At 45.2% G+C, this 21,795-nt stretch overlaps 2 protein-coding genes across 3 annotated transcripts; both read left to right on the top strand.

Annotated features, from left to right (window-relative positions):
- The first annotated feature begins 3,872 nt into the window (after positions 1 to 3,872).
- LOC119657715 (pinin-like) lies at positions 3,873 to 6,172 on the top strand. Of its 2 annotated transcripts, none has more exons than XM_038064758.1 (4): positions 3,873 to 4,123; positions 4,177 to 4,359; positions 4,545 to 4,643; positions 4,700 to 6,172. In XM_038064758.1, the coding sequence occupies exons 1-4, from the start codon at positions 3,967 to 3,969 to the stop codon at positions 5,812 to 5,814; spliced, it is 1,554 nt and encodes a 517-aa protein (XP_037920686.1). In that variant the 5' UTR covers positions 3,873 to 3,966; the 3' UTR covers positions 5,815 to 6,172. The 2 variants fall into 2 exon arrangements, with proteins under 2 accessions (XP_037920686.1, XP_037920685.1); XM_038064757.1 differs by having other exon boundaries at positions 4,177 to 4,416.
- Positions 6,173 to 11,929: 5,757 nt separating this feature from the next.
- On the top strand, positions 11,930 to 20,853 carry LOC119658068 (probable cytochrome P450 9h1). The gene is given in 3 exon segments (XM_038065326.1): positions 11,930 to 12,211; positions 19,274 to 20,454; positions 20,596 to 20,853. Coding segments are annotated over 3 exon segments (1,578 nt in total). The 5' UTR covers positions 11,930 to 12,011; the 3' UTR covers positions 20,793 to 20,853.
- The last annotated feature ends 942 nt before the right edge of the window (positions 20,854 to 21,795 follow it).

Here is a 21,795-nt window from a genome sequence, read left to right as displayed (position 1 = left end):
CCATGATGTAAGAAAGAAACCCTCCAACATGCTCGCTTTAGACAACTCCGCATCATATGCGGTCTACATTTCACGGTAAGCTTGAGGTCCTTATTCGGTATCCCATCCAGCCCCGGGTCTTTACCGTCGCTAATTCTACCGCAGATATCCAGCAACTCATCTCTGATAACTGCCGGAATTGGCGTCACACTTAAAGGTCATGGGAAGGTGACAGCACCCCCTCCCTTCTAAATGATTTTTAACAAGAGGGTAAGATACGTGATCTGGGGAGATAGACGGGCTCTGAATCGTTCCGTCACGATTTGATAGGCGGCTTTATGTTCGCTTGCGAACAAAGCTCATTAAAGCATTCCCTTTTGCTCCGTTGGATCACTAGCTTAAGCGGATTTCCTTGCATGCAAAAGGAGCATTCCTACCTACCGCTCTCTGGGCCGTTCGTCTAGCTCGGTGGCAAGTCGATTGTTGGCTACTTCACTATTCCATCAATAATTGGGTCTTCTCGTGTGGAATGAGCATATCTTAGGTATCAGTGCGTCACATGCTTTGGCGATGGATTGTGTGGCATGGAGAGCTCTATCCGTTAAGCTGCCTACCTTGAAGGACTGTTCCAGAAACACCTCCATGAATGTTTGTTCATCCTTTACTTGTGGAGACCATTCTGGCGTTCTATTCGATTTTGGTTTTCGGTATGCGGGTCGTCTGACCTTTGGCTCCGGCCTTAGTGCAAGGATGATTGCCTGGTTTTAGCTGTACGTAAAGTCCTGGCGCTCAAGGTGGCGGCGAGGAAGGCGGGGAAGCAACCCTGTCGGCTGAGCCAATACAAACAAAGGCAAAAAGGAAACCTCTGCGAGGTAACGCCGAGAAACGCTATATCAGAACGGTTTGCTGTCCGTGATGTAGTAGGCGAATGTCCTGAGGCCTGGCATATCCGCTGATAAAATCGTCAAATTCTAGATTAATGTACTTTTACGCTTAACATATTGACTTCATTTAGTTGTGTGAACACGGTCGAGCAGTGGTACGAACATGCTGGACCAATAGCGCGATTAAATAAGGGATTTTATGGGTTCGAAGGAGCGTATCGTATTGTGGCGCATCAACACATGTACGGCACCCAACATAACCTTCGTTGGTCAGAGCTATATCTACCTAGGATGCTTCTAATAAGTATCGCCTTCTTGTGTTTGTTTCTATATATTGTATGGCTTAGCGGCCGCACATCCATATCGCCGCACCATCGTGAAGGTTTCTGCAGGGTTGACTTATGATAGTAATCATCATCATCAACGGCGCAACAACCGGTATCCGGTCTAGGCCTGCCTTAATAAGGAACTCCAGACATTCCGGTGTTGCGCCGAGTCCACCAATTCGATATCCCTAAAAGCTGCCTAGCGCCCTAGCCTACGACATCGTTCCACCTCAGGCAGGGTCTACCTTGTCTTCTTTTTCTACCATAGATATTTCCCTTATAGACCCGCCCACCGCAACTATTGAGCCAGATTTTATTCACAACCAGACGGTCATGGTTTTGTGGTTATGTAGACTACGGAATCGTCCATCCTCATGTAGGGGGCCAAAAATTCTTCGGAGGATTTTTCTCTCGAACGCGGGCAAGAGTACGCAATTTTTCTTGCTAAAAAACCAAGTCTCCGAGGAATACATGAGGTCTGGTAAGATCATTGTCTTGTACAGTAAGAGTTTTGACCCAATGGTGAGACGTTTCGAACGGAACAGTTTTTGTAAGCTGAAATAGGCTCTGTTGGCTGACAACAACCGTGCGCGGATTTCATCATCGTAGCTGTTATCGGTTGTGATATTCGACCCTAGATAGGAGAAATTATCAATGGTCTCAAAGTTGTAGTCTCCTGTCTTTATTCTTGCCGTTTGACCAGTGCGGTTTGATTTTGTTGATTGGTTGGTTTTCGGTGATGGCGTCGCCATCATATATTTTGTCTTGCCTTCATTGATGTGTAGCCCAAGATCTCGTGTCAACTGTTCAATCTGGATGAAGGCAGTTTGTACGTCTCGGGTGGTTCTTCCCATGATGTCGATATCGTCAGCATAGGCCAGTAGTTGGGTGGACTTAAAGAGGATCGTACCTCTTGCATTTACCTCAGCATCACGGATCACTTTCTCGAGGGCCAGATTAAAGAGGACGCATTATAGGGCGTTCCCTTGTCGTAGACCGTTATTGATGTCGAATGGTCTTGAAAGCATTATCTCATGGGGAAGAGAATTGAATTCAAACTCATCGACTTTTATCAGGTTAGAGTTCCTGCGTAAGTAGTGTCAATAGCGTCAGACGCCAAGTTAATAGCCACGTCGACTTCCTTGTCCGACAGATTGCGATTATTTGAGAGCTTTTTCAAGTTGAGCTTTGGTACTAACTCAGCCCCGAATTTATCCCAGTCCGTGTGGGCGAAAGACCTAATTGTGGTCATTACTCCCTTTTTCAGAGAAAGAGGTGAGGACAGTTTGAGTTTGACCCCGAAATGGTCGGACATGCCTGGTAAGGTATCACATGATATTACCTGAAAGCTTTGCTTCATTTCTATAGACAGAAGGAAGTAGTCTAATATAGATTGACTACTGGGTCCTGACGGAGAATTCGGCAAGACCATCACGAGATTGGTAGGCGAGAAAGGGTCGTGGATCCATTTGAGCAGGGTTTTCCCATTACAGTTAACGGCCATGTCGCCCCAGTGAGCGCGCCTGGAGTTGAAGGCGCCTCCAAAGACAAGGTAATTAGATTTCAACTGGAGATCGCTCAAGACTTTCAGTCATGGTCCAGTTCCTCATTTTTTGATAGGCATCTTATATAAACGGAGACTTTGAAAATCCGCTATTTGCCGTTTTAATGAAAGCCGCTGCAGCGGAACAGGTCAACAGATTCTCTATGGCGACTTCCTCGAATTCGTAATCTTTCTTGATTAATAGGGAGCTGGTGTTGTTATCGCCCCGGATAGTATTATATCCGGTGAAGTTCACATTATGCCTGCTTTTAAGATGGGTCTCCGAAACGCAATAAATGTCTGCTTTCAAAGAGTCGATCAACACCTGGGCAGTGACACGTTTGGCGTGAGATACAAGAAACGCAGAGTTAAAAGTAACGATACTTAACTCCATAAATTAAGAATAAGTTTGATGGCAGCGAATTGCCGTTGTTCATTCGTGCTGGCTGAGGTGAGGGCTCCAACCAATTCACGAAATGGAGCCGGCTGGTTTGGGAGAGACTTTGTTGGAGGTGGAGGCGCAGGGGCCACCCGGGGCAGTGATTGTTTCCTGGCTTGGGCGTAAGATACGCCTGGTTTGGCCAAACTTTGCGATAGTTGTGCTACTGCCTGTTTGGTCTACTGTGCTTCTTTAGATTTGCGGACTTTGGCAGCTTCTTTTCGGGCCAACATATCTTTATATGCTGGGCAACCGCGGAAGCTGACGGGAAGTCCGACTTTGCCGCAGTTGCAGCATTGCGACACCTCCCACGACATCTCCCTCGAGTATTTATACTTTTCGCTTATCGTAATCCTTATCTGTTAGCCATCAAGTTATAAATCTATTCGTAGACATAAAGTATTATCGCATAACGATCATTGCGGCGCAATTTACAATAATTCTGTTCTTTTACTTCGTCTTCTTCTTTTTCTTTAGCCTTTGTCCCGGTCACAAGTGGCTCCTATTCTTTTACTTCGCCTTTTTCTTATCAATATCAATTTCGAGGTTTTTTTTTAATTCAAATGCGGCCATCTAACGACTGTTTACACTTTATTTAATCTCTCAATCACCCTCCCGCACGCCATCTATCATCTCAAGTCGCAAAATCCCAAGAACCACGAATGTCAACGCGTTTGAATGCCGGTTGACAGGTAGTTTTGCTAAATTAGCGTTCAGTGCGCTGCGCGACTGTCGTCCAAAGTGTTTACTGTATGGTTGGGCTTGCATCCACGAAAAGGCGAATATTGGTAAACAATGGAGGAGGACGACCTTTTAACTCCGTACAAGGAAGTGTCGTACGAACTCTACGAGAAGCGCACACTGGACAGTCCGTCGTGGGAGACTGACAACAGCTGGGTCGACTCTTCAGTGGAGGATGAAGTCGACGAGGAACCGAGTAACCACGCAGCAGGTAATTGATGCAAGGACACTGCCTGTGTGGCGTTTGTGACAGTTTAATTGTAGTTGCAGAGGAGGTGGTCCCTGAGCCTGAGCCTGAACCAGAGCCGGAGCCGGAGGTGAAGAAGCCCGCGACGCCAGAAGTAGTGGAACCACCCGTGGAAGCGCCGCCAAAACGGAAACGAGGGAGGCCCAGGAAACCTAAACCGCCTACGCCCGTTCCAACGCAAGTACAAAATGTTGCAGCAGGTACGGATCAAGATACTAAGGAATTGGGCAGGACGCTCGGTAGTAGTAACCCATCAGGTACACTTCTTTCCGCGCCAGTTCGAATTGGCGACTGAGTTGACTGATTGGCGGTAGATTCCCAGCCCTAAATTAGGGATGGAGGGTAGTAACCAGATGACCTAATTCAAATATTTTCCCTTTCCTAGATACGCCTGTGCAAATACCCTTCAAACGGACCCGCGGGAGACCGCGGCGAGGCGAGCAGACTGTGAACTCCCAGAAGCAACTTATGCAAAGCTTAAAATGTAAAAACTTCTCTCCCCTAAAATCCTCTGAAACACTCACAACTCTTTTTATACAGACATAATCCCAGACGGAATGAAGCGCAAGACACGACCCTCCCGGCTGCTGGACGACTACGATTCATTTGTGCCCAACAAGAAAATTATCGTCAAATCGGAAGAGAAACGTGGTCGCGGGCGTCCCCGAATAAGGCCCCCTAAAGTGCGCCAGTACCTCCCTGATGGAACGCCCCGTGGACGCGGCAGACCTAGGCTCAAGCCACTGCCAACTGCGAGTACTGTCCCAGCTGTGAAAACGGAAAATGGGACAGACGACAATTCTGTGATCAACCCTGGCCAAGTTGCTCCTGAAGCCAGCAATCCTGACGAAAGCCCAGCGATTAAGAGCGAAAGCGGTGGGAATGCCAGTCAGACGCAGGGAACCATTCCAGCTCTCAACGGCGGAGTTCATATAAAACGGGGGCGTGGACGCCCAAGGAAGTATCCAATCAAAATTCGAACATTTCCCAAACGAGTGGCCAGACCCGGCAAGAAACTCGGTCGGCCACGGAAAGGAGAGGAGAAATGGCGTAAAATTATCCCGGCGGATACTGAAGGAACGAGCGAAAAGTGGCAGATAAAGCTGACGGGACTCTTCAAATATGTGACGGGAGGAAAGTATCCCAGTTTAACGGCGAACGGCATAGACAAAACGCAGAAGGAAGTGAAGACAAAGGAACACCATTCGAATGATCGCAACCAAACTGCGAACGACACAAAGAAAAAGAAAGAGAAACCACTAAAGACGAAAATCGAGGAACCAATCGCAGCCAAGAAACCCAAACTTGATACCTCGCTCGAAAGCGCTCCTGCACAGACAGAGTCGACAGCCTCAGCGAATGTTTCACAGGACGAGAATGTGAAAAGTCGGTTGGTTGCGGACGAGGAAACGAAGCCATCACCTCTGCAACTCCAGGAACCCAACAGCAATGCACACATGGAGAAGGACCCTCTACACATCGACAACAACGTGACGACTCCCGCGGAATTCAGTGACGAAATTTTCACGATAGAAGACTCGAGTGACGAGGAAAGCAGCGATTCCAAGGAGTCCCCTGAGGCGGCCATTGTCAGCAGGGAATCTATCGCGGGGCTTCCAAAGGCGGCCAACAGCAGGCTAGAAATGCAAAGTTAGGGTCCATCCAGCCTCCGTCGTCTATTCCGCAAACTCATCAAGTGTGACGTGTTTAATTAGTTCTAAGCCTAACTGTAGTTAAATTATACTTTGTTAAGATTTTTTCAGGCGGTAAACCGATACTTTCCCCCGCACGCGGGAAGCTTTGTCACGTTTCATGTCTCGTTCTGTATTCTGTTCTCGAGAATGTGCATTTCTTTTACAAGATCTAAGGTCTAAAGGTAGCCGAGGTTAGGAAAAGGAATATGTTCTGTGTTTTAAGCCATTTTAGCGCGTTGATTCCTCTTATGTTTATGTCTAGTTTCTAAGGAGATATTTTTCAAAATAAGTTCATTAAAGTGTAAAACTCGATTTCAAATTCCATGGGTTTTGATGCTTTGCATACGGCAAAGGAAAGTGTGACCTCGCAAGTGGACGTAGAAGGGCAGCGACGAAATCTGCCACCGATATGATGGTCACTTCGGTGGCGGTGGTAGCTTGTCTTGATCGGTTGAGCGCCACCTTATCCGGTCATAGACGCGGTGTCGAGAGGCTTTCAAATCACCTCCTAGCCTATCAGGCCGTCATCCTTTCGAGCAACCTTTCGGAGTGGTGAGACGTCGCTACCTTCCAGAATGGCAGTTATTACGTTGCTGCTTCAATAACGACTGAAACTAATAAAATCTTGCTGATAGTGCTGTCGTCAAGTGGCTAATCTCATTCTGCTCTCTCCCCACATCACTTCCCTCTGAACAGATCAGAGGTGCGAAGGTGTCCCCGTCGATATTCCAACTCGATGGCGACCAGGGCTTCCAAATATACGAATTTCAATCGCTCGACGCTAACGTTGGTGTGTTTTCTACGTCCTGAAGGACGCGCGATGTCAACATTTCATAGGCTGCCGCTGATTCCTCCAGCGCAATGGTACATGTCATATCGCTTTCTAACCCCCTAGCTCGCATTATACCTGCGTGTGCTAGGTAGTCGCCTCGAGAAAGTTTCTCGGTGAAGAGCGAACTGCTAATGACCGACACATCGGGAGTCCCCGGAGCCTTCGACCACTCCTTGCCGACATCAATGGGGTGATGTGAACCTAATTCTATCAAGGTTGTAGCGTGTATCAGAAGCCAGTCCCTTCGAGATCCTCATCGGGTAGTGTGCATTAGTAGACCACGTCGCCCCGAGCAAGCACTGATCCGTCTGTGAATTTCGGGAGCAGCTAAGCATAGGTCAACTTCAGGGAACTGGGGTAAAGACCTTACCGCATGCGGCCTGCGGCGTTCCTTCAGGGCGGAGTTGGAGGAGTTTCCCGTTCATATTTGGTACTACAGGTGGACATGCAGAAGGTGCACGAACAACAGAAGGAACCGGAACCCTCCCCTCCCTCCTCAGAGAATACCGCCAGTGCCACACGGATCGCAAACAGCCCGTTGCAGAGCGAACGGAAAAAAAACGAAAGGAGATAGGGCATCTAAAAAAGACTTCATTCAGGTAATTTCCAGGCATCCTGCCTAAAATAAAGGCGAACACGTAAAGCGTCAAAAGAAAGGTGGAGAAACGGAGAAGAACTAGACAACCAGCTCTGTATATTAAACCGACGGAAAGCAAGACCTTTGTAAAAGTCATCAGCGAAATCCGGTATAGGGTCAAGCCCGAAAATAGAGGAGCAGCTGCGTTTTCCACTCAGAAAATGAAGACAAATTCCACCCGAGGACAACAGTTGCGCAAGGGGCTATTTTGAGAGAAAGCTTTGGTTTCAAGCTTAGAACCTACGTGCTGTCTGGAAATCCGAGACATTGCCTCACAGAAAACGGAGTAGAAGAGGCCATCAAGCGCGAATGTCCGGAGATAACCAATGCCCGGATTGGTATCACCACTGCGAACGCCTGAGGCCGAAAATTAGTGGAAGTTGCCGAGCAATACGCGAGGAAGCTTCTTAACAGAAGAAAAATTGGTTGGGTAATATGTAGGATACGAATTCGAACCGCCCCAATCAAATATTATAGATGTTTAGATTATGGGCACATGCTGGGGACCTGACAGGAAGGCAACGTGCCACAGGCGCGGTCGGGTGTTTAGAGCAGAACTGGAAAGAGCTGGACGCGATTAACATGATCCACAACCTACATATAAATATGCACCGGAATGCAACCGCTTACGAGTTGTTCAGCTTCATGTCACCCTGAAATATCAGGTACCGCTGCCATCTGGGTTCGGGACAGTACCCACCTTAGAGTTCTAGCCGAAAGGAGAAGGGCGGCTGTGTCTGAATTCGGTGTTTAGGGATAACGTTTTTCAGTGTCTGACACCTAATGAGATGATACCGGACTTTCAACGCAGCCTTAATGCTCTGAAGGGCCCTATCTTGGGTATAAAGGAGCGGGTCATAGTCCGGAGTGCCTTCAATGCCAGGAAACTTGAACAGAAACAGAACCTGTAAATTTAAACAGTCTGCCGATGTAAATTTCGCGTCAGAACCACTGGTATCTCCGGTGGACGGGTAACGAGTTCTGGAAAACTTTTCGGCAAGCGACCATCACTACATCGCCTTGGAAGTCGTTGCCACAACCACTCTTTGTCGTGAAGGTGAACACCGGGAGGTTTGTCGAAACTCTTCAAGCAGGTAGGGCTGCGGTGGATGGTGGCACTGCAGCTGACACTGTCGTAAATTCAGTTAGAGACCTGATAACGACAAAATGCGGAGCTTCCACGCCAGGAGAGCAAACATTCTATATATTAGTAGACGGTGGAAATTGGAGAACTCCGGAAGGAGTGTCACAAACTCCGTCGCTTGACACGTCTAAACGACCGGGAGGAGAGATGTACCACAATGGAAGAGCAGAGATAAACCAAAAGGAAACTCCACAGCGATGGCCTGGCCTGGTCGAAAAAAACGAATGAGGAGTGGGTTACAAACGGCTAACCCGGAAAACCAGGGCTCTGCGGAAATCCTGTTCACTTAAGGCCTAACAGATGGACCGTACTCTGCCGGCACTATTCCCGGCATAGGCATACAAACTGGTGCTCCAGCATCGGCCAGGCGTACTGCTCGGCGCTTTCAACGCTTGCCTGAAAGAGGGCAATTTCCCTTATCGGAAGTGACGAGGCTTGCGCTGATCAGCAAAGGGAAAGGCGACCCTCAGTTGTCGCCTTTATACCGACCGCTTTGTAGACTCGCTCAAGCCATACGCGCTGCCGAAGACTTATCCCTACGATAGTTCAGCTTTAGATCATGCAAGTTATTGATGCCGTTCATCGAGCGGAGGCACACAGTCACCGAACTCGACGGATGGTGCTCCTCGTAAAGCTTGACGTCTGAAATGCCTTTAATTCCGTAAGATGGGAAGACGTTGTAGGCACAGTAGACAACACTTTCCACGTGCCGAGCTATCTCTTAGGGATATTGGGGAACTTGCTCTATGAGACGCTTGAGGCTCAGAAGAGAATGCAGCTCACGTCAGGGGTACGGCAGGGATCCATCCTACGGCCGGACCTCTGAAATGCTTCTTATGATAGTCTGCTTAGACTGCCAGAAGAGTTGCGTCTGGTCTATATGTTCAATTATAAAATTTATAAATTTATAAAATGGTACTAATTTTTGGTTCGAGGAAATAGGATTTCGTACCTCTGGTCGCCGGGCAAAGAAGCATACAGTTGTTAACGCTGCCGAAAGCATTTTCGAAATCGATGAAGAGCAGGTGAGACGGAAATCTATGTGGTCAATACAGGAGGATCTATAGGGGAAACTAAAGTCCTCCCTATCGAGCAAGCTTTCCTTAATATTTCTTGATGCTTTCTAGGATTTTTGCAGCTGTTATCTTTGTAACAGCAGGGAGCACACAGGAATCTCTCAAATTTTTACTCTCAAGACGGGTTTCCTTCGGAATTTGGACGATCACCACTTTTTCTACTCACTGGGAAAGATCTCTGATCCACACTGCTTACGGATGAGCGGAAGGAGCAGCTATGCAGAGATAGCAGGACGCGATAGTCAATTCCAAGGGAAGACCATCAAACCCAGCGACCTTACCGCGCTTGAGCGAATCGATGATTGAGATGATTTCTCTTTTGTTGGAAGAGTAGATCCTATCCGTATGTTGCGGTAACTAACCATTTCATCCAAAAGAAGTGGCGTTTCACCAGATATTGTATGGTTGAGAAAAATGGTGAAATGTTCTCTCCATCTCTTAAGCTACTCGTCGTCATAAATGACGGGTCTACCTTTAATTTCCCTGACAGGACCATTGCGAGAATTGTAACTATCTATAAGTACTGATCCAATACCACAGATTATGTTAAAACCCACCCACCCTACGAACCAGAAATATATAAGGATAGTCCAGCAACTTTTTCAGCTTTGCCGCCAGTAAATGGGAAGAAGCTTTGGCATGCTGTAGGTTGATTCGACTAACTCTTATGTTTGTAGCCATAAGTGCAGTCTAATAGGAAAATCGCCGCTAACTGAAAAGTCTGCTGTGTTCAGTGTGGATCTCATCGGAATTACCAGCTTGTCCTCACATTCCGCTGAAAGTTCCGCTTTCTTGCGTCCGATTTCTCTAGATGTCGCCACACGTGGTGGTGTAGCGCCGCCCATGTCTTCATTCTCAAGAAACTTCGCCTAATTTCGCGGTGCTTTCCGTTGTCGTCAACTGGAAGCATTCCCAGTTTCGCGGTATGTGGGCCACATGGATCTGTTTTCACATACCGGCGTTAGACCAGTTGTCCACAATACCAGTTTCCCTTTCTTCCGTTTTTCCGAGTACAGGCGGAGGAGAAAGTTCTGACAGGCAAGCCTGTAGTCCCTTCTCCTTTGCGACTGAAATTTCACTTTGCCGAGCCTTCCTCCCCCGTATTTTAAAAAAGTTAGGTAACAGTGTCACCGACCGATCGGCCGTAGTCAGATTTCCAGTTCCTCTCATTAAGGGAGTTGCTGTACTATCCTTTTTGGCTAACCGTGCCGTAGACACGGGTTGTAGGTTTTCCACTGAAGTGGAGAGCCTGTCTTCCACAGATTTCTCCGTGGGGGAACATGAATTAGGTGAGGCCTCCAAAATTCGTGCCTCAGCCATGACCTGATTTCTCAAAGTCGCGGGTGGATTCGAAGTCTGTGACTTCTTTCCACTTGGAGAGTTACAATCCTTTGTTTCCATTTTCATGTGTTTGTGGACACCCTTAGTGTAGTAGTAAACTACCACAGGCTCCCCCACCACGTCAGGGTGGTGTCCGAGGGGGAGATGCTGTGATCGACTTTCTAGTTAAATGTCGTCTCGTTAGCTTAGCTGACTAGCACTTGGAGCACCATCTTTCCACCTCACGAAGTTTTGGTCCTCTTTTTCAGAATATCCAACAAGTACATCTTTTTGTTGCATAGACAGTTCCTGGTTATCTCGGGGTTCGTCCGGCTTTTCTCGCTTCGTCGCACGACTAATAAGGAGCATCGTAATAACTTTGACCAAATTCTTCAATAACTGCGGCACGTTGTACCTGTCTTTGATGAATTCAAACAGGTTAAGCTCAGGGAAAAGTGACTTTTCCAGATCAGAAAATGTATATTGATAACTTTCTACATATAAGGGACTCTTCTTCCCAGCTTCCTTTTCTTTCGGGGTGTTCGGGGACTGTATTGACCTATGTATGCCACCATCTTTGATTATGGAGCTCATTTCGAAATCGATAAGCTTCTCTTAAGTAAGTCTAGCTCACGTTCTTCAAGAGCCCGCTCTCTGTCAAATAGTTTGTCGATGTGTCTATCACACATATTTTCTTTAGGATATACTTCAATACGCCATTATGGAGTACCACTATTTCGTACTACCGTGGGACTGAAAAATTTAGGTGTTTTTTATTCTTTATTGTCCCCATAGCAGTCTACTCTTCTTGACCAGATGAGCAAACTCTAATTTCGGATCCAAAGCTTTACTACATTTAAATTTTTCAATCAAAATTACATTATTTATGCGAGGTCTTATCTTATGCGTAGTTTTATAGATACATCTGCGAAAACACTCTGCAAAGCTCTTCGCACCAGTTCGTGGAAGCTCCGTAATTGATTCTTATCTCATCAGCGAATATAATTATGGAGCCAGCTCTGGCCAGCGTTAAATAAAAATTTATTCCAATTGAAATGGAATTCAGTTCCTACTTGATATTCGTGGGAGTGTGTCTAGTAGACCTTGCGGTGGTCTCCAATCTGTGTTCGATCGCTGAATATATTCAAAATGTTAATTGAGATAACTTTGTTGATCATTGTAGTATGTTTGGCTCTGAAATGGGGCACGAAAACCTTTGATTTCTTTGAGAAACAAGGGATCAAGTACGTGAAACCATATCCTTTCATAGGAACGAGTACTTGGTTGTTTATGCGTGAGAATATTATTACAATCGCCAAGCGGTATTATGATCAATTCCCGAACGAAAAGTGAGTAAATACGCTAAGATTTATTTAGTATTGAGATAATGGGAGTATTGATGTAATCTGTAAATAGAATGCCACAAAAGTTTCTCCCAGCTATTTTTTGGTGAGAAATGAATGTACGAGGGTGGTTCAATAAGTACCCGTGTTAGAAATACAGACACCATTTTTTCAATTCTTTCTTTTTTTTATTTTTCAACATAGTTCCCTTTTAGAAAGATACAGTTCATCCAACGTTCCTGCCTTTTTTTTTAACTCCTCCAAAAAATAGGATTTGTCGAACTCTCCAAAATACGTCTACGTCTCGGCGACGACCTCCTCGTTTGAGCAAATTTTCTTTTGCCGCGATCCATTTCTTCATATTAGGGAACAAGAAGAAGTCGCAGAAAACCAGATCGGGTGAATACGGACGGTGCGGCAGCAATTCATAACGCAATTCTTGCAGTTTGGAAGAGGCAACTCCAGATGATGTACTAGTACGTTATCGTGGTGGAACAGGACGTTTTTTCGTCAAATGCAGCCGTGTCTTCTTCAATTTTCTGTCGAAGGGGTGTAATGAACGACCTAGAGGGAAGAGCTATCCCAGAAACCTAAAAAGTTGACGAAATTGACCGTGAAAGGCCGCCCGCAAAGATTGAAGCTCCATCAAAGTGCTCGATCGACATGTTCTTGCACACCTCTATGCAAGCCAGGCTCGGGAATGTGTGTCCTTTGATCCCTCACGTGTCATTAATACAAAATCAACTTGTCTATACAGATGCGTGGGTCTGCACCGGATTTCAAAATAGACAAAAAAACCAAGGATTTCGCGACGGCCTAACGAATAAAAACCAGAACGCGAGCTAAAACTGAAAAAAAAAAAACCGGCTAGACCGCGCGCATATTTCAAAATTTATATTGTACTGAATTTCAAAAATTTACAATCTACTACTTCATTTTTCCTTTTTCAATAAAAAAAAAATTCTTTTTGAGTTCGTGGTTGGTTCTATGCAGCGCACTAGGATTTTCTCAAGATCGGGCTGCGAAAACTACACTTTTGGTTTGCATTGTGATATCTCCGGAATAATTGTGACCCCAGCATATCCAGTGATCAACGGTATTCACATCAACTTAACATAGATCCGCAATGAATTTTCAAGGAAGGACAATATCCAAAATTGAAACACCACAATATTTGTAATAATCACGAATGAAGTCTTTAGGCAATTGTCCGCAATGGCAGAAGCCAAATCGCGAACGATACCAACATTGATGTTGAGCCAATCACTTCGAGTCCTTTCAGGTTTACGTGGAACGCCCGCTGGGATAACAACTCCATCGGCACCTTTTTACCCTCCTGTTTCTGTCGATGTCGGAAAAAGATCTGCTTCCAGAGTCCGGACAGGGGCTGCTCCTTACCGCCAGATGCTCCCGCGAAAAAAAAAATCCAAACTTTTCCTCTTCAGATGTTCCCACGCGAAAAATTTTCCAATCTCACCGCCAAAAGAACAAACGATCTCTCAACCTCCTCCCTTACTAAAAACCAGAACTCCAAGGCAAGGACGATCTCCTTTTCACTTGCCACTTGGTTTTTTCCTGCCTCAAGCCAAACTTTTCCTCTTGTCATCCGCCAGTCCAACTGTTCTTTCCTCAGAACCGCTTCCCATGCGGCTACGTTCGCCGTAAACTCTGTTGAGTTCATGTTGCAGCAACATGCGCCTGCGCCTACGGATGCGGCAAATCATTCCCCTCTGTCAACATTAATTCGGCCGAATGCATTCAATAGTGTGCAATCTGCAGCGAAGATTAGAGTAATTACACATTATGGAATGCATTATTTGAGTAAATTAATTCAGAAAAAGGCGAATGAGATTCCGCTCCCGTGGCGAAGCCGCGGTCACTACAGGGGTCCAATAATTCACAGTAGTATTGTCCAGAGATCGTTCTTCCTTTTTCTAAAAAATCCATCAGGGTAGCACCGTTCGCATCTCAAAAAATCGTTACCATGACCTTTCCGGCCGATGGGGCTGTCTTCGCCTTTTTTAGAGCAGATTCATCGGGAGAAATCCATTGTTTTGAGTGTTGCTTAGTTTATGGGGTACGATGATGAATCCAGGTTTCATCAATGGTGACAACTCGATGAAAAAGCTCTTCTGGATCTCGCTCAAATTGCTCCAAAGACTGCTTCGAAGTTAACAGCCGCGTTTGCTTGTTGTCCACGGCCTCTGCTACTTCGCGAACTTTCGTTCGTCGATCAACAAGAATCATGTCGTGGACTTTTTGGATTTTTTCCTTGGTAACCACATCTGCCGGGCGTCCTGGCCGCTCCTCATAAAAAAAGAGTTTAAATTCGTTGAACTACTATCTAACTGTAGTCAGAGATATCGACTTGCCCCCCTAAATAGAATCCAACTTTGCTTTTATCTCCTCCCATTTTTTCCCAATCCAAAAGAAAAAAGCGAATTACCGAACGATACTGCTATTTTTCCATCTGAGCGAAAATCACGAAACACGTCTTACTCGAATGGTTGCCAAATCCAAACTAACCTATTAATCAGTCTGGAATTTGATTTATCGTCGTTCCCTCAGGAACGCCCTCTGTCGTCAAACACGGGTACTTATTGAACCGCACTCGTATAGCTAATTTCCATTATAGTCTTTTTATTCTTATTCTTGTTCACCATTTCTAAGATCAGAGCATGGATACATGGATACATATATTACATTCAACATTGAAAGCATCCTCTCTCTTTCCTCAAACAATGGCGTTTTCTCTCCCTGTAGTATTGCTAACGTAATGTCATGAACGCATCCAGAACCCCAGGTAGTTTACTTTAATGCAATGCTGACATTGTAGCAAGTCATAGGATACAGACGAAGCTATTCGAAGGAGATAATTTGTTTGATAATAGTACGATTTCCACCAAATTTTCCAGTATAGTGCTCTATGTAATGAATGACCTATATTAATGCAATCTACTTACTACTTTGTACTTTCAGAATATATTCAACTGTGATTTCCAGTAAATTTACAGACCTGATTAGAGAGGTATATTGGGAACGATTTCCTTCGAGCCTGAGGTTCTTTCGGAGTTGGCAATATTTCGCAAAGTCAGCACACTAGACAGGGACTTTCACTTGGTAGCCCTGGTGTACCGTCCACCGTTTTAAACCATTAATATCCATTGTTTGGAATTTGGGGGATCCTATGTCCACATCTACTTGATGGTGGACCGGAACAAATGCAAAGCAACTTTTTTTGGTCGACACCCCCCGTCGTTTTGGGCCTAACACCCAAGCATTCAAAAAGAGGAGCTGACGGTTTCGTCCAGGGTAGAGGCAACTCATCAGACGGCGGTTTAAACTTGGTTATAATTGGCACCCTTGTCGTGTTTTTGCGATTATATAAAGGATCGTTTTCCATCTGTTGCCACTTTCGGTCACGCTGCTCCCAGAGCAAAGGTGAGACGGCATCTGCTGAGTTGTCTCTGCCCTGGATGAAACCGTCAGTTCCTCTTTCATCAATATCCATTTTCGCACAAGGATATGATCTATAAAATCCAACGTAAATTTTGTGATATCCCCTAGAATTTAGAGGCTTTTATGATGCTGTTAAAATATCTAAAGGATATGTCAATGCCAATTCCGGCTATTGCTAAAACAACTCATTTTTTTCGCAAAAGAGCCCACGTTCTTCGTAAATTTTTCTCCAACGATTTTTGCCTATCGTTCCACAACAACCGTATTCACCTGATTTAAGACCGCGTGACTTCTGGCTCTTCCCGAAACCCAAAAGACCATTACGGGGAAACCATTTTTAAACGATACATATAAGAGATACAAAGTGAATCATTATTCGCCCTGATAGCTATGTTTCGAGGATTGCGACAAAATATGTTACGATAAGGGTATTGTGTCAGAAGAGGATTGTTTTTAATTGATACGGAAAACAGTATCCTGACAGTCACTGGGAATTCTACCGGTGTGACTGGTGAAAAAATTAGGTCCTTCGCAACTAGATCTTGAAAATGCTGGAAAGTTCTTGAGAACGTTCAGGACTTATTATACTTTACTGTCATAAGAGTTGGACTGTGACATGCTTCATTTGAGGGTTCTTTCTTTGAAATACCTTCTAATGAAGGCTTGCACTTCAAGCTTCATCTTCCAGGAAACGGGGCCTGCCCTATTAAGCTGATGAAGCCATTTCGCCAAGCACTTGCATCCTATAGATATGGTCATATGTGGAAAACTCGTCTGTGTGACGCTTAAATTGAACAACCAATCTAAATTTTGCTAAAGTCTGCCGAGGAAAAACCGGGAAGAGGTAATCAAAGGACTCAATACCCTGAGTGCAACCTGACTATCACTGGAGATTGCGATGCACCTGTTCTTCAATCACCCGTTGATTCTGCATACGCTACCAGATCCCTTAGCTCTTGCGTCAGTGGAAGAGATAGAGTATCACGAGTATCACGATCACGATACATAGAGACAACTATAATGCTTTTCATCTTACCATTACCCTAGCGTCTGGATAGCTGAGTGGTTAGAGCACAAGGCTGTCGTACGGAGGTCGCGGTTCAAATCTCACTGGTGACAGTGGAATTTTTATCCTAATTTGACGTCGGATGCCAGTCGACTCAGCTGTGAATGAGTACCTGAGTCAAATCAGGGTAATAAACTCGGATGAGCACAATGCTGACCGCATTGCCTCCAACAGGGTACTGCAATCCTGTAGTGTATCGTTACGGTCTTGAATGAAGTGCTGTAGTATACTTCAAGGCCCTGATAAGTAGGTACAGAACTATTTCAGCATCTAAGTCTTGCTTCTAATGAATTTGACATCCGGATACAGACTCTCGGCCTAGAGGATCTCTCATGGTAGAAGATCCTCGCCGTCTTTATAGAATTTGGTAAATCGAACCCATGGCTCGTGTGCTAGAAAAATATAAGGCAGTCCTGTAAGCTGCCAATAGAAAGGAAGAAGCATGCGGCAAGTTAATTTGACTTACCTTTTTGTTTGTAGACATAAGTATAGTCTTAGATGTCCTGAGAGTTCACCGTTAACAGCTTGCTTAAAAATATTTCGGAAACCTGGGAGTCTTCGTTCCAGCTATTTGTGATCTGCCAACCCTATCGCCTTTAAGTATGCCAGTACTACATTTTCGACAATGGTAACGAAGGTCCTCAGAATGCACGCTTTCTCCAATTCTAGAAGAGATTCCAACGATATAAAGTGGACATTTTGGACCTAAGTAAGATGATAGAACTCTAGATTGTACTCCTCTCCCTCCTGCGGCAAACTACTTTTGCACTCTGGAAAGCCAAGTGCTACAGACGTGAAACCAATGTCGGGTTGTTTCTGATGGCTACCGCAAGGTGCGCTCTATGCACCTGTTAGCCGGTTTCTGACAGACTTCTAACTGAAAGGTTCCGGTTCAGGTTAAGGAGCATCACAATCGTACATTGCTAAGGATCAACGGAGACTTCCGATATATTGGAGGAGGATGCTTTCAACGAGAAATTACATGAAGTTCCGGAGAGGTTTCCTAAACGTGACACTATGATGGGCGATCTGAATGCTATAGTGGGCTGGTCGGACAAATGATGGGGAAGCATGGTCTTGGCGACTGTAACGATAATGGTGGAAGGCTTGTGGGTTTCTGAACCTTCCACCGCCTCGTCATTGTAGGTACTTTGTTCGAGCACGGAACCTGCCAAGGGATCCGTTGGGTTTCAACTGACAGACATCGTACGACCAATCAGATTGATCACTTAGTAATCAGCTGTAGATCTAGGTGTTGTCTCCTGGATGTACGTAACAAGAGAGGCGCTGACATCGACCTCGAAAGGGATCACCATCTGATGATCGCAAACTTTCGCTTGCGTGTTGCTTCTGCCGCTTCTCGTAGGGTTGGAGAGCTGCGACCTACCAAGTTAAACATCGACCGCTTATATGATCCAGCGATCGCGTGACTATGAGAATTATTTTCTTGACCAGGCAGCAAATCAAAAAAAAATGTTTCTCCGGTGCTGCCCAGATCGTCGGCCACGTCCCAAAGGGCTTCACAGGATCGACCCAACTGCAGAATTGTGGAGGTGGATCGATGAATGGAAGGGATTGATCGCTCTATTAGCCGCAGTTCTGGCAAGCGCTTGAACTGCGATACCGTGCGAAATCGCGGGATGTTAAACATAGTGTGTGTTTGTTTGCGCTGGTTTGCGAAGCGAAAAATATCGCAGGTCGCTATAATTTCTGAAGTGTATACCGCATTACGAAAAAACTTGCATGTAGCGGTAAACTTTTCGATGAATCCTCTGAAGCAGCTGAAGAGGCGGAAGGAAAAGTTCACCACTGTTCTTAACTGTATCACATTCGGCAAAGCTCCGTCTCATACGAATACGGGCTGTTCCTCCAAGCAGAAGAGATCGTCTCGGTCATCAATGCAGTCACACGGAGAAGAGTCGTTGGGTTCGACGGCCTCCCCCCAGCGTTATTTATTGCTGCACCCGTAGTTTCTGTAGATTTGCCGCTTTCACTCGTACTGAAATCTTCGTAAGATTTTTCCTAGAGAGTGGAAGAAAGGATGATCGTGCGCTTTCCAAGAAGAGCACCCGTATTGAATGTGACAATTTGAGGGGTATCTGCGTACCCCCTACCGTTGTAAAGATAACATAATTGTTAAAATAATCCTGGAACACATCAAACAACATCTCAAAAGCTTGCTCGACAAAGAGCAGGCTAGGTTCCGCTCCGGATCCTCCTGCATTGACCACATCAACACCCTCCGGATCGTTTTGGAACAGTGCGCGGAGTTGAGATCTTCGCTTCACCTGAAAGCGTTGGGCGGATTCTGTTGACAGAGGCAGCGCATCACTACTCGGATTTTGAAATTGAAGTACGCGATCGATGGATCCAGATGGTTGGAGGATGGACATCCTGACAGCTAAGCCCCGAAATGGTCTATATAACTTCAACGACGAAAGGTTTAACCGATATTTTTCAAACTTCCCAATATCAAACGCCTTATACCTAAGAGTTTTTGAATTTTATGCAGTTAGTTATTACATTTCCACCTATTATTTCAGGCTATATGGACTCTTCAACCTACGAGAACCATTTTACGTCATTCGCGATCCAAATCTTCTCAAGCATCTTACTATCAAAGAATCTGAATACTTCCTCAACCACATGAACTTCATAGACTTTGATAGTGATGAGATCTCCAGCAACATGCTCATATTACTACGGGACGAAAAATGGAAGCAAATGCGGAATGCTTTGTCCCCTGCCTTCACCAGCAGCAAAATGCGCGTGATGTTCGACCTGATCTCGGAAGTTGGCCAACAAATGCCTGACTACTTTTGCGAGCAGTACGTGAAGAACGGACTAGTTGTCCAGGATGTCAAGGATCTTTTTTCGCGATTCACCAATGACGTGATTGCTACATGCGCCTTCGGAATCAAATGTAACTCCTTCCGGGATCCGGATAATGAATTCTTCCAAGTTGGTCAGTAACTCGTTAGATTCACAAAACCAATGCAAATGATAAAAGTCTTGTTCGTCCTTTTCTTCCGTAAGTTGGCTAAGGCCATGAAGCTTGAAATCGTCCCTAAGAAAGCGCGGAAGCTATTCTTTACATTGATAATTGAAAATATGAAAATCAGAGAAAAGGAACATATCTACCGACCAGACATGATTGATTTATTACTAAAGCTGAAGAAGAACGAATTACATCACGAAGGTGAAGATGGGAAAGCAGAAAGTGATACTCCAGCGAAAACCTCCTGGTCTGAGGGTGAGCTTATTGCTCAGTGCTACATATTCTTCCAGGCCGGGTTTGAGACAACTTCAGGAACTTTGAGGTTCGTCGCCTATCAACTAGCTACAAATCCCGATGCACAAGCAAAACTGCTCAAAGAAATTGATCAAACACATGAAAAACTGGCGGGCAAACCACTATCCTACGACAATCTGTCTTCACTCAAGTATCTAGAAATGGTTATCCTGGAAACCCTTCGTTTATGGCCTCCGCTGTTTGTGACGGAGCGGCAATGTGGTGAGGAATTCCATTATAAGGACGATGATGGACTCCAGTTCAAGGTCCCTAAAGGAGCGTTCATTTGGATTCCAATTCAACCTCTGCACATGGATGCCAAATATTTCCCTGAGCCTGAGAAATTCAAACCAGAACGATTTGAGGACAAAAACGAAATTAACAGCACAGGCGCTTATATGCCATTTGGAATTGGTCCGAGGAGCTGCATTGGTGGGTATCTAAGTTGTCAAACAAGAAAATTCAGAATTGTATGGCTTGACAAAAATATCTTCCTCCGTAATATTGGTGTCTTCTTCAATTATGTTGGTAACTACCTTAGATCTTCTAAACTATTCCTTTCTTCCCTTTCAGGAAACCGATTTGCCCTTATGGAAATGAAAATCGCGCTCTATTATTTGCTGTTGAAGTTCACTTTTGAAGTTTGTCCTGAAACCCAGATACCAGCAAAACTGAAGAACTCCATGGCTGGATGGGTTCTTCAAAAGGAAATTAAATTGTATTTAAAACCCAGATCGGAGAAACTGAAGGATGACAGTGGAAGTCAATGAATATTTCGGCTTAGAATCCCTTGGCGTAATTTTGTTTTTAAGAAATGCATGACTTTACAGAGATCTTTGTTTCATATATATTTGCATAATCCAACTTTTTAAAGATGTTTATGACATAAAGTGTACTGGAAGCAAGAAAATCGTATGCAGAAGATTCAACTCCCAGCGTATTGCTCGATTTTTTATGGTGGAGAAAGATCATTGCGCATCTTCGACCGTCGAGAGTAAGTGCAGGATAAAAATTCCTGATATTAGTGCCATGTATGCGATGCAGTGCAGTTGTATGCACTTATGTGCTTGCGGACATTTGGCATTGCACAGCTGTCTATGACTTGTCTCATGGAATGGAGAAACACACACAAGGAAACCAACTGAACGCCATCGACACACCGACACACATGAACCATGCAGGTCACTGGCCAGTTAGCCACGGCGTCTCTATGTCAAAGATACACAATGACATTCCGTCCTCCTTTCCCGCTGGATTTGCTCCGCCTGTACACTGTCTTCTTCACTGTGTGGGTGGGTGGAGTGGGTGACGATCTTCCATCCAAATTCTGTCAGGAGATCAAGTGTTTCAAAGATGGTATGAAGACGGACTTTGTCGTGATTGTACACTTCCTTTTCATTAAATGGCACAATCATTGTTGTCGAAATTAAAATTATGCGGAACTATTATCACATTTTTCATTGATAATTTTATACCGGGCCTCCGAGACAACTTCGGGCCTAAGGAACTCCCCACTTTCGCACGACCGTTTCGTCAGGGTTTTACAAAAATACACCTTTTCCGTCCCAGAACCTTAACTGGATATCACTTTCCTGACAAACAAGGTTTGGTTGAACTTTGGCGGCTTCCACGAATTCGAATGGCGAGGACTGCAGGATAGACTAATGAGGAAAATACCTCCCAGGGAGTCAATCTATCATTTCCTGAGGGGTTTATATGGGACTCTCCAGGAGCTAACCCCCTCGTTTACCAAGATCGTTAGTGCGTGGTGGT

This window comes from Hermetia illucens, chromosome 5 (genome assembly GCF_905115235.1).
Source record: "Hermetia illucens chromosome 5, iHerIll2.2.curated.20191125, whole genome shotgun sequence".
Classification (NCBI taxonomy): Eukaryota; Metazoa; Arthropoda; class Insecta; order Diptera; family Stratiomyidae; genus Hermetia; species Hermetia illucens.
Note: the sequence above shows the minus strand (reverse complement) of the source record. Positions and strands in the feature narration are given on the sequence as shown.